The 12,239-nt window shown below is 47.6% G+C and overlaps 1 protein-coding gene across 4 annotated transcripts in view; it reads left to right on the top strand.

Moving 5' to 3' along the window:
- The window catches only part of GARNL3 (GTPase activating Rap/RanGAP domain like 3), a 1,295,083-nt gene that overhangs the window by 966,825 nt on the left and 316,019 nt on the right, over positions 1–12,239 (top strand). For all 4 annotated transcript variants that reach the window (XM_069609500.1, XM_069609499.1, XM_069609501.1 and 1 more), the window contains one exon: positions 11,667–11,741. In XM_069609500.1, the coding sequence (XP_069465601.1) occupies positions 11,667–11,741 (75 nt within the window). The remainder of the gene's footprint in view (positions 1–11,666; positions 11,742–12,239) is intronic.

Below are 12,239 nucleotides of genomic sequence, written 5' to 3'. Positions count from 1 at the left end.
AGTGGAATGAAAATATGTGCCCAGAATATGTTTATTTCTGAGGCTTGTGGAATCTGCTTAGATCACATGCTGTGCATAGGCCGAGATCTAGTGGAAGCTGTGGAGTATTACAGTTTGTTTTTCGAAACTCGAAAATGGGCGTCGACACAGGGCGTGCCAGTAATACTATCCCTAGTGTGACGTCCACTGTACCCAAGATCCCTCACGCGTCTAGGATCCTCAGATTGTTTTTTTCCGCCATACTGGTCGGAAGCATTTTGCGGAGTCCCCTGGCCTTAGCCATACTTTTGCTAAAATATTGATTAATTTACATCCTTTCCCCATCCCAACGTCGAACTTCGACACTCGACGCCGGCTGGAGAAGAAATTGACCGTCGGCTGCTGCACGACGGATTTGGGCCTCGGAAGGCCTCTGGGCTCGGCCCGGGCTTTGGAAGGCCTCTGGCCTCAGCCCTGCAAGTAGGGAGAGTGGGGGGTTGGACATACTCTACACTCTTGGTATATAGGTGCACCTTATACATTTCCTACACTTAACAGCCCGCTGCCTCAAGGTGCATATGGAGGGTCGATTGATCAGGATGACGCGGTTGACCGTGTCAAAAGCAGAAGAAAGGTCAAGGAGGATAAGGACAGAAGGAAGGCTGGAGTCAAGATTGGAGAGCAGATCTTCATGGGTGTTCAGGAGAGCAGTTTGGCATGGGCCTCTGGCTACTCTGAAGCCAGACTGATGGCCATGCAGACAACCAACAGATTCAGAGTGGAGAGTAAGCTGTGCATGGACTGCTTTTCCAGGGGTTTGGCCAGGAAAGGAGTGAAAGAGATCGGGCGATAATTTGCTGGACAGGTAGGATCAAGCGAAGGCCCAAGTGCAATCGCAAATACCCTTGGGTCGACAGGCACGCCACGTGCAATCTCTGCTTGCCGAGGGACCACCCCGAGGCGAACTGCAGAGCGTGTAGTAGGTTTAAACCTAAGACACTTAAGGACCGTTAGACGAAGCGTTGGGCCCACCACGCCAGGCAGGCGGCCATGGCAGCGGAGGGCACCTTCAGTGATGGCAGCGACGCCGTGCTTTCGGACAGCGAGGGCATTACGACGTCGAAAGACAGCCGAGCACAGGTACCCGACCTCGGAAGGTCGTCCGACAGGGCGGCTATGTGGAAGACCCCCGTCGACACAGGAGCTTCACACAAAACACACGAAGTCCAACCGAGACTCGATGACGGAAAGAGGCACAAACAGAACGGTCCGAATCGGTGTCCTCTGGGCGTTCTCGATCGAGATCGCTGCATGACTCCAGGCAATCATCCACTTTTGCCAAGAGTGACTCGCTCCCTAGGCTAACAGAATTTCGATCGTCGGAGGAGGAAGACGACTTCCACCCCCAGGCCACGCTCCAGGAGTCGGAGACCGCAGACAAGATCAGCGCGGTCCCACGTTCGAAGGACAGGGACTCTACCCCCGATCCTCGACGCCAGGCGTCGAAAACCTCCGGAGCCACAAAGTGACAGGGAAACACTTTTCCACTCACAGGGAGGGGGGAAAACAGCAGAAGAAGCAGAAGAAGCAGCCTCTGCACTCTTCCACACCTGTGAAACACTCCACTCCTCCTAAACAGACAGACAAGACCAGGTCTGCTGATATTTCAAAAACCAGCAAATCTACTCAAGATAAATCTCCTAAACTTTCTGAGAGAGTCATTCCCAGTTCCAAAAAATGGTCGAGTGATGACATAGATAGGGTCATGTCAAGGATGTCTTCTTTGGCAGACTCTTACGATAAAAATCCAGACCATTTCCTTTCATATGATCCACAAGGGGCTACACCCTCAGGCTCTAATGATCCTATCCCCCCGAGTAAGAAGCCCCGGTTTGAGACACCGATGAGGTCTACAGACCCCTTCGAGGTACAACCATACTCATGGCCATACTCACTGTATCAAGGAGAGACTTCCTTTGGTGAGGACCAAGATTTTGGCATGGTAGAAGAGCAAACCGGGACGGGCTGCTATGGGGATGATGAGGACCAAGAAGAGGAAGAGGAAGACCCTGAAACCTACAGAGTAGATTCCCCGGTAGAGAAGGAAGCCCCAGTTACCGACTCCCCTGTCGATAACCAACCCCTCCTGAACGAGGTTCTCGCACGGGGAGCAGAACATTTCCATATTGACACCCACGGTGTCCAGGAAGAGAGGGACTTCGCCGAGGAGTTAGTGGGAGAAAGGAGGCCTGTTGCCCAGACCATCCCTATCCTTAAGTCTATTCAGCGAAGAATAGACCCGTCCCTGGTGAACCCGAACCTCACCAGAGCAGTCAATCCCAGAGTTGAAAAACTTTTCAGGGCAGCCCAGTCTTACCCTCTCTATATAAGAGGACATCTGAAGCCAGACTCCCTAGTTGTCACTAACACTCGTAAGAGGGCTGGAACACCATTGTCATCGTCCGAAGCTCCTCCAGACAAGGAGAGCAAAAAACTATATGGTTTCGGCAGGAAAGTAGCCTCAACGTCCGCCTATCAGGCAAGGATTGCAAACTCCACCACCCTGTTGGCCAGCTACAACTGCCATCAGTGGGAAGAAGTCACGGCACTCATAGCCTCTGCACCAGAACCCTTAAAGGGCCAGTTAGCACGAATTTCCGCAGAGGGTAGAGTCGTGTCTGGTTGCATTTTAAAAGCAACTTTTGACGCCACGGACAACGCAGGCAGATTGATAGCAGAAGGTACTGTTATCAAGAGACATGCATGGTTACGGCAGTCTGGTTTTAAGGCAGAAACCCAGGCATCATTGTTGGACAAACTGGTGGAATCCGATCTGTTGTTTGGTAAGGCGGTTGAGGACGCGCGGAGGAATGCCAAGGACGAATACGAGACACTCAAGTCCCTTGGCCAGTTAACCAATAAACCCCCTAACCAGAGAGGGAATAGTAATTTTCGTCGCCCACGCGGCCAAAATTCCCAGAGAGGATCTAACTATTCCCAGGGGCAGGGTACACAGTGGAACAACAACAGCCAACAGTCTACCCAGGGTTACGGCAGGGGTAATAGGAGAGGACATGGTAAAGGCAGAGGCAGCCCCAGTAAAGGAGGCGGCACGCCTCCATCAAAGCAGTGACGCTCAGTTCAGGGTCCCTTCTCATGCAACCCCAGTAGGGGGACGCATTTCCAACTTCACCCAGGCTTGGGAAGGGATCAGATCAGACAGATGGGTGCTGTCAACAGTATCCACAGGGTACTGTATAGAACTACTGCAGCGTCCCCGGAACCATCCTCAACGTCCGCCTATCAGGCAAGGATTGCAAACTCCACCACCCTGTTGGCCAGCTACAACTGCCATCAGTGGGAAGAAGTCACGGCACTCATAGCCTCTGCACCAGAACCCTTAAAGGGCCAGTTAGCACGAATTTCCGCAGAGGGTAGAGTCGTGTCTGGTTGCATTTTAAAAGCAACTTTTGACGCCACGGACAACGCAGGCAGATTGATAGCAGAAGGTACTGTTATCAAGAGACATGCGTGGTTACGGCAGTCTGGTTTTAAGGCAGAAACCCAGGCATCATTGTTGGACAAACTGGTGGAATCCGATCTGTTGTTTGGTAAGGCGGTTGAGGACGCGCGGAGGAATGCCAATGACGAATACGAGACACTCAAGTCCCTTGGCCAGTTAACCAATAAACCCCCTAACCAGAGAGGGAATAGTAATTTTCGTCGCCCACGCGGCCAAAATTCCCAGAGAGGATCTAACTATTCCCAGGGGCAGGGTACACAGTGGAACAACAACAGCCAACAGTCTACCCAGGGTTACGGCAGGGGTAATAGGAGAGGACATGGTAAAGGCAGAGGCAGCCCCAGTAAAGGAGGCGGCACGCCTCAACCAAAGCAGTGACGCTCAGTTCAGGGTCCCTTCTCACGCAACCCCACTAGGGGGACGCATTTCCAACTTCACCCAGGCTTGGGAAGGGATCAGATCAGACAGATGGGTGCTGTCAACAGTATCCACAGGGTACTGTATAGAACTACTGCAGCGCCCCCGGAACCATCCTCCACGACAAAGAGTACACTCTTTAGAACATCAGAAGATTTTCCTCGAGGAGATCGCCATTCTGCTAGCAAAGGACGCGATAGAACTCGTCCCGGGACACCAGGTAAACAAGGGTATTTATTCAACTTACTTCCTTGTGCCAAAAAAAGATTTGACAATGCGCCCAGTATTGGACTTACGGCCTGCCAAGAAGTATGTCAAGCCCCAAAAGTTTCATATGACTACACTACAAGAGGTAATCCCCCTCCTAAAAAAGGGGGATTACATGGCAACCTTGGATATGAAAGATGCCTATTTTCATATTTCCATGTTCCCAGCGCACAGAAGGTACTTGCGCTTCAAGGTGGACAGTCGGCACTACCAATTCAAGGTACTGCCCTTCGGGATAGCTTCGGCACCAAGGTACTGGCGGTGGCGGCTGTACACCTACGCAGGGAGGCAATCCCGGTGTACCCTTATCTGGACGACTGGCTCATAACGGGGGAAACCCCAGTAATTTGCAGGACAAACATTCAAAGGACTATCGACCTCCTCCACGAATTAGGCTTCTCAATCAATGAGAAAAAGTCAAGCCTGGTGCCAAGCACCTCCAAACAGTTCCTAGGAGCAATCCTAGATACTCAAGAGGGGTTGACCTTTCTATCAGAGGAAAGAATTCGGAATATACTACTGCAAATTCCACAATATCAGTCCGGTCACCAAATAACGGTACGCAAAGCAATGCGTTTGCTGGGCATGATGGCGTCATGTATTTACCTGGTCCCCCACACGCGCCTGCGCATGCGTCCCATGCAGGAATGGTTGGCGAAAGAGTGGTCTCAGGCAAGTGGTCAGTGGGACGATCTAGTGGTCGTTTCGCCAACACTAGTACAAAGCCTTCACTGGTGGACAAGAGAGAATCTTGCACAGGGAAAACCGTTTTACGATCCCGAAGTACAGGCATTAGTCACTACCGATGCATGTCTGACGGGGTGAGGAGCTCACCATCTCCACCACACAGCTCAGGGTCTCTGGTCTCCCTCAGTCGCCAAGAACCACATCAACCTGCTAGAGCTTCTGGTAGTATTCAGAGCGCTTCAAGCGTTCAAGCCCCACCTACTAAACCTGTCAGTGCAAATCCGGACAGACAGCACAACAGCCATGTTCTACCTGAACAAGCAAGGAGGGACTCGTTCGCCAAATCTGTCCAAGCTTGCCCAGAAAATCTGGATATGGGCACTCAGACGGAACATCTTCCTATCATCACAACATGTTCCAGTGGAGCTCAATTCCCTAGCGGATGCTCTGAGCAGAGACTCCCTCCCAGAGGAACACAAATGGGTTCTACACAGAGAGGTCGTAGAAGATATCTTCTCTCAGTGGGGTTTCCCCACTATAGACTTATTCTCCACAAGAGAAAACAGACAATGCCCAGGATTTGCATCCAGGTTCCCCCAACCAGACTCCCAGGGGAACGCCCTGTGGATGAACTGGTCAGGGATGTTTGCGTATCCTTTTCCACCAACTCCTCTCATCAGGAAGGTGGTCAACAAGATGAACAGAGAGTTGATGACGCTCGTCCTAGTTGCTCCCATGTGGGCAAGTCAACCGTGGTTCCCACACCTACGCAGGATGGCGGTGTGCGAGCCCATCAAACTTCCAGCCTGGTACAACCTACTGTCCCAGCACCAAGGTCAAACAGTGCATCAGCAACCCAACTCAATGAACCTGGCAGCATGGCTCCTGAGGTCTTAGAGTTTGGACATTTCAAATTACCACAGAGGTGTATGGACATCCTAAAGGAATCTAGGAAACCAAACACAAGGCACTGTTACTTTGACAAGTGGAAGAGATTTGTTATCTGGTGCCAGAGTAGACAAATCAACCCAGTTGATTGCACTCCTTCCACTATTGTTACATGCATGCTCCACCTGCTAGATGCAGGATTGGATTTTAACTCACTGAAGGTACACCTGGCAGCCCTGTCGGCATACACCACTTCCCATAACAAGGTCTTGTGGTGGAAAGTACCAGTAGTTAAAGCCTTCATGGAAGGAGTAAAGAGACTTCACCCTCCTATTTCAAACCCACCACCAGGGTGGGACCTTAATGTGGTGCTATCTAAGCTCATGGGCGCCCCTTTCGAGCCCATGCATAAAAGCAGTCTCAAACACCTGACTTATAAAACGTCCTTCTTAGTAGCTATTACTTCTATAAGAAGGGTCAGTGAAATTCAGGCTCTGTCAGTGCAGGATCCCTTCTTTACTGTCCATAAAGACAAACTGGTTTTACGCACACACCCTAGGTTCTCACCTAAATTTATATCTAAATTCCACATAAACCAGTCCATCGAGCTTCCGGCTTTCTTCCAGGACCCTCAAAGCTCGGCTGAGGTGAAACAACACACCCTAGATGTGCATAGGGCGGTCCTCTACTATGTAAATAAAACCAGACCGCTAAGGAAAACACATCAACTGTTTGTCTCCGTAGCTACAGGCAGAGAGGGGGATCGCGTCTCTAAAGGTGCCATCTCGAAGTGGATTATTAACTGTATCCAGCTGCGTTACTCACTCTCTGAAAGAACTCTGCCTTTCACGCCAAGAGCCCACTCTACTAGAGGCATTGGGGCCACTCTGGCTTTCATTGCAAATGTACCCCTTGACACCATTTGCAAAGCAGCTACTTGGAGCTCTATTCACACTTTTACTCAGCATTACTGCATTGACACCCATTCCAAGGCAGATACACAAGTGGGACAAGCGGTTCTAAGACACTTATTTGCTCATGACCCTTCTCACATCCCACCTCCTTCTTCAGGTACTGCTCGCTAATCTATGCACAGCATGTGATCTAAGCAGATTCCACAAGCCTCAGAAGGGATACATTACTCACCGTAATCGTATTTCTGATGCTTGTATCTGCTTGGATTCACATGCGACCCACCCTTCCTCCCCTCTGAGAGAAGGCGCATGGTTGCTTGTAGTCTTACCTTTCTATCTATCTGCTTGGATTATCTGTACTCACGCTACTCCTCATGCTACCTCATGTCAGAAAAAATACAATCTGAGGATCCTAGACGCGTGAGGGATCTTGGGTACAGTGGACGTCACACTAGGGATAGTATTACTGGCACGCCCTGTGTCGACGCCCATTTTTGAGTTTCGAAAAACAAACTGTAATACTCTGCAGCTTCCACTAGATGTCGGCTTATGCACAGCATGTGAATCTAAGCAGATACAAGCATCAGAAATACGATTACGGTGAGTAATCTATCCCATATATAACACATCTCCCAACTTCAGCAACCAACAAACATGAGCGGAACAGTGTTTCAATTTTTCTTAACAATCTTAGACTTATTCCAGACTTTGGCATCATCCAGCAACCCCACATCATCAAACGCTCTCCTATCTTCGTGGACCCGAGTATCTGCTGCATCCCTTGTCGGCCATACCTGGTTTCCTCACACTCACTCCTTCCCATTCTGACACATCATATCTCCTTACTTGCTTGAGTTAATCAAACCTCTGTTTCATATCTTGACTCGCCTCCTCAACAATTTGTCTCAACTGCCTGTAACCCCAGTATTTATACCTGGACCTACCCAGCCATGTTGGAAACATAGATGTGTGTCCTTTCCTCTGCCTAAGCACCTCGAAAGGTATTACATACAGTAGTGAGTGGCATGCAGGGCCCACCAGTAAGCAAAAACTCTCCTCCTCACCAAACTCTCCCAACCAATCCCTCCAGTTGATGACACTTCTAATCGCCTCCATCAACGTGCGATTAAACCTTTCGACTGACCTATTAGTCTCAGGATGGTACAGGGATGTTTTATGATACGTCACTCCAATCCTTTCCATATCAGACTCCATTATCCTGGACATCAATCTTACTCCTCAGATGCCCTTTCCCCCATTTGCAATTGCGCAAAGCAGAGCTTGGAAGTTTGGGGCTCTCTGCATCTCAAAATGCATCTTGAATTCAGAAATAGGATGAACTTTGAAATGCACAGAAATCAAACTCATTACCCTGCAGTGTTTGAAACAGAACACGTGCAGGGGGAGACACAAGGCATGACAGTGTAATTCCTGACGCTATCATGCATTTCTTTAAAAAGTGGCTCTTCAGCGGTATGAGACACTCTTCCACTCCCATTTGCATTTATATCCCTAAATAAGTGCTTGAAATTATGTTTGATTTTGCTTTACATTTAAAAATGACAGGCCCTCTAAGGGATCATGACGGGGTGCTGGGAGCCTGTAACACCTTTGAGCCAGGTGCACACTACAGACACAATGAACATAAAGAGGCAGGTCACTGCATCATTTGCACTGCAGAACAGGCCCCTAGAAAGGTGCAGATCACCATTGAGAATAAGGTGAACCAGTGGATTTCCAAAATAGCTCATCTTCTGCACCATTTTTTGAGAATTGGCAATTTAATGTTGCAATGCTGATGCACAAGAGACTTGGCAATTGAGACCCCACAAATAGCCTCCCTATGTGAAATACTAGACACACCCATATGGGATAATGCACCTTAGGCATTAGAATGGCTGCTGAACTTGTGCTATATTTGAAGATAGGACAGACACTAATAGCTTTGCCTTCGAGTTCACACAAACTTGGTTATCCTTCGAGCTCACACATCCTTGGTTATCAGCTCCTTTTTCTGAGTTCAGTCCCCACTGTGGTGTTAAAGCACTACAAGTTGTACCTTGTGTAACACAGTTCTAATACTATCTCTCTTGCGCGATCTATCTATCTATCTATCTATCTATCTATCTATCTATCTATCTATCTATCTATCTCTCTCTCTATCTCTCTCCTTCTCTCTCTCTCTCTCTGTGACAGCTATGTTTTTAGGTGTGCTCCCTCTCTATTCCCTCTCTCTCATTTTCGTCAGGTGCACGCTTGCTGTCTCTCTCTCCGTTGGTGTGGTTTGTTTGTTTTTCACACTCTTTTCTCTCTGTGACCATGAGGTCTAGTAAAGGTGCTCACTCTGTGTCAATATGGTCTAGTTTTCTCTCTCCATATCCCCCTCTCTCCCTCTAACACTCTTTCTCTCTCCCTTTCTTTCTCTCATTCCCTCTTTTTCCCGCTCTCTCTCTCTCTTCCACACAATTTCTCTTCGGCTACCTCTCCCCTTTTATTCTTCAGGCCTGAGTCGATGGGCCCACAAACAAGAAAAGTTCAGTGTTCCAATGTAGAAATGAATATTTAATAATCAGATTTATGGAAGGCTGTTCCATAGAATGCCTACCAATACATTGGTGACCTAACAACAAGCATCAATATCAGTACTTCTGTTTCATATTTGGGTCTTTGCAAATGGTTCTGTGCTGCAGGCCGCAGCATCTGGGTGCTTGGCAGAGAAGAAGAGGGAAAAGGAGGAGCTAGGGGCGGATTCCAGGCAATATGCTTCTGATCTCCAAAGTTCTGCAAGGAACGATAAGATGGTGAAAACTTGGGGAGGTGGAGAACTCTGAAAGTGGGGAATCATGAACAAGACTAGTCCAATGTGCTCCGCTGACAGAGAGAAGACTGTGGCAAAGGGAGTTAAGGATGTGCCAGTAACCAGGGTCCATGGGTCACATTTGGAGGAGGTGGGCCTTCTGGCCTTTGCAGAACCTTTGGACATCTTGTTTCAGTCTCAGCTGCAATGGGGAGAGCATTCAAAAGGTAGAATAGATAGTCATGGCTGTGTAGAGATCTGCCCCGAAATCCTTTACATCTGCTGGAGCGACTAGTGACTACGCTCCAGTACACTGATCCCAGGCTGATATGTGCCTGGCAGCCCTAACCCCTGTGGCACAGCTTTCTTATTTAGGAGCGCCATCTTGACTGTTGATGTCAATAACTCTTACACTGTCAGAACCTCTATGATCTGGTCATGTGGTTTGGCAGCATACATGGGTAAAAAAAGGACTTTGACTAAGTAGAAGTATAGCTCACATTGGCGTTCTTGAAATGTGTTTAGACTGGGGAGTTGAAATAGAGTTAAAAGAAAAGGTTCAAACTGCTGGAGCCATTTGAGTCTTCAGAGTTATGGCTCGCGGGTTGATACGAGCTGAATCAGTACATTACGGCTTTGTCTCAAATTAGTTCGACCCATAGGTCAGTATGGCTCGCAAATTAGCTAAAGAACTTTAAAATCAATGTTGATTTTAAGAAAGGAAGGGGGAATTCTCAAAACCCTTTTTTGGCACAAGTGAAGAGATTGCGCAATTAACAGGGCATTTCTGTGCATCCCGAATCTGACCACAGAATATGCCTCAAAATGTGCACAAAACAGTTACATTCCATTTCACCTATCTGGAATATGCGCAAGGAGATGTGCAATGTATTACAGAGTAATGTCCGACCTTGTTGTGCACTTTCTTTTAAATGGAGCAGCAGCATATAAACCGCTGCTGTCTCACTTGGATTTCTACCCCTCAAACTGGGATAGAAATATCTTTTCTTTTCTTTTAACATTTCAAAGGGCCAGTTATAGTGAAATGCACTCCAAGCAAATCTGCATGGGTACTGGGAGACAATCCTACATTAGTGTCGGGAGCCTGACCCTGACAATGATGCATTCAAGGGGGCTGGCCAGTGCATGATTTGAAATCTTTTGTGGATACGGTGATCTGTGCATCTATAAAATTAACACAAATGAAAACTGCGCTTTTTTCAATTGCCTTTGTTTTTGTATCTCAGTTGCATCATTTCATTAGCCATCAGTAATACTAAATTCTAGGATACTAATCAAGTACCCTTGTATTCAGTATTACCAAAGAGCTGCATTCGAGCTGAGTCAAACCGTCAAATACTCATATCTATACAAGTGTCTCAAATTCCATTTTGAAATTTCGAACCATTTTGAGTCTCAGCCCTAAATGGTTTGAATCTTTCTAGCTGATTCAACCCCCCATTATTTAGCTAGGCTTTAATCTTTTTCGAGCCGGTTCACCCGTACGTACTTTAGACACACAGTTATGCGTGCACTCAAGGAAATATGTATCAACAAGCAATACCTAGCATAGTAAAAGCACCCAGGACACTAATCCTGGGTCATGACACATCCCCCCCCCATCCTTCCCACAAAGTGCTTCATGGCAAGCATCAGGCCTAAGCCAGCCAAAGATACTGCCATGCCCAAGGGGCTCGCTAATAGCGCGTGCTTAGTTTCACACTCTCTGGCAAACGAGCCACGGTGCTTAGCTGTTGTACTTGTTCTCTGCCACTTTCCTCTAAAAGAGAAGATGTTCTAGGTTAGAAAATAACCAATTTCACAATGACATCCATTTTCGCAACCAATGCTGATTCATCTCCTGAGACACGTGGTTTCGTAACCCGGCACTCCCAATTTCTGCCTAGCCTCCATCTTGGACCCCTTACTGATGATTATAATTCTGGACTGTCACATAAGATTAACATGAGTCAGCCACTTCCTGGTGGTTTACATGCTTTCCACTTCCTTAATTTCGATGCAAGTTTGAAACAAATTTGTGCATTACTTTTGCTGCATGCCTTATGCCGTCAGGAGGGGTCACAATAGGCTTTTGGGATTCGTCATGATGCTTCTTCAAGTATTTTTATTTTCATTATTTGCCTTACAATTTCATTTGTGAATAGTTTCATATTTACAAACCTCTTTATTCTAGGCACTTAAATTGAAAACCATTGTGAGAGGAGATGCGCCAACAAGTTTGGCCACCACGGGCCTATGTAGAAAAGAGGTGAGTCTCTTGTTTTCCCTATCTAATGATCCATATTTTGCAGAAACATTGTCACATGACATAGCATTAGTTTATATTTCTCATTCAGTGGCCTTCCCAATGTTTTGGACTTCATTTTGCACAGGGAGATTTGAAAGATCATGGGAATTGTAGTCCAAAACATCTGACGGGCTAGATAATGAGTAACCATGGTTTAGTGGTTCTTCTACGTCTAGACCATTACAAACCAATGTATTTCCATCTTTCTCACTCCGCTGAGGCAGAGGTGGAGAACACTCTCATTGTTCTGTTTGAGAGAAAGGAGGAGATCCAAGATGCAGCTTTCGGTGAAAAGAGGCTGGCCGATGAGAGGTGTTGGCAGAGAACTTTATGATCTACCAAGTCAACGGCCGATTAGAGGTCCGGTAGGAGGACGAGGGCGAGTTTGAGGTTGTCTTTGAAGTCATCTATTCGGATCATTAGGTCTATGAGTGCAGATTTCGTGCCGTGGCCTGGGTG

The sequence above is a fragment of the Ambystoma mexicanum genome, chromosome 8 (assembly GCF_040938575.1).
Source record: "Ambystoma mexicanum isolate Mex_15411 chromosome 8, UKY_AmexF1_1, whole genome shotgun sequence".
Classification (NCBI taxonomy): domain Eukaryota; kingdom Metazoa; phylum Chordata; class Amphibia; order Caudata; family Ambystomatidae; genus Ambystoma; species Ambystoma mexicanum.
Note: the sequence above shows the minus strand (reverse complement) of the source record. Positions and strands in the feature narration are given on the sequence as shown.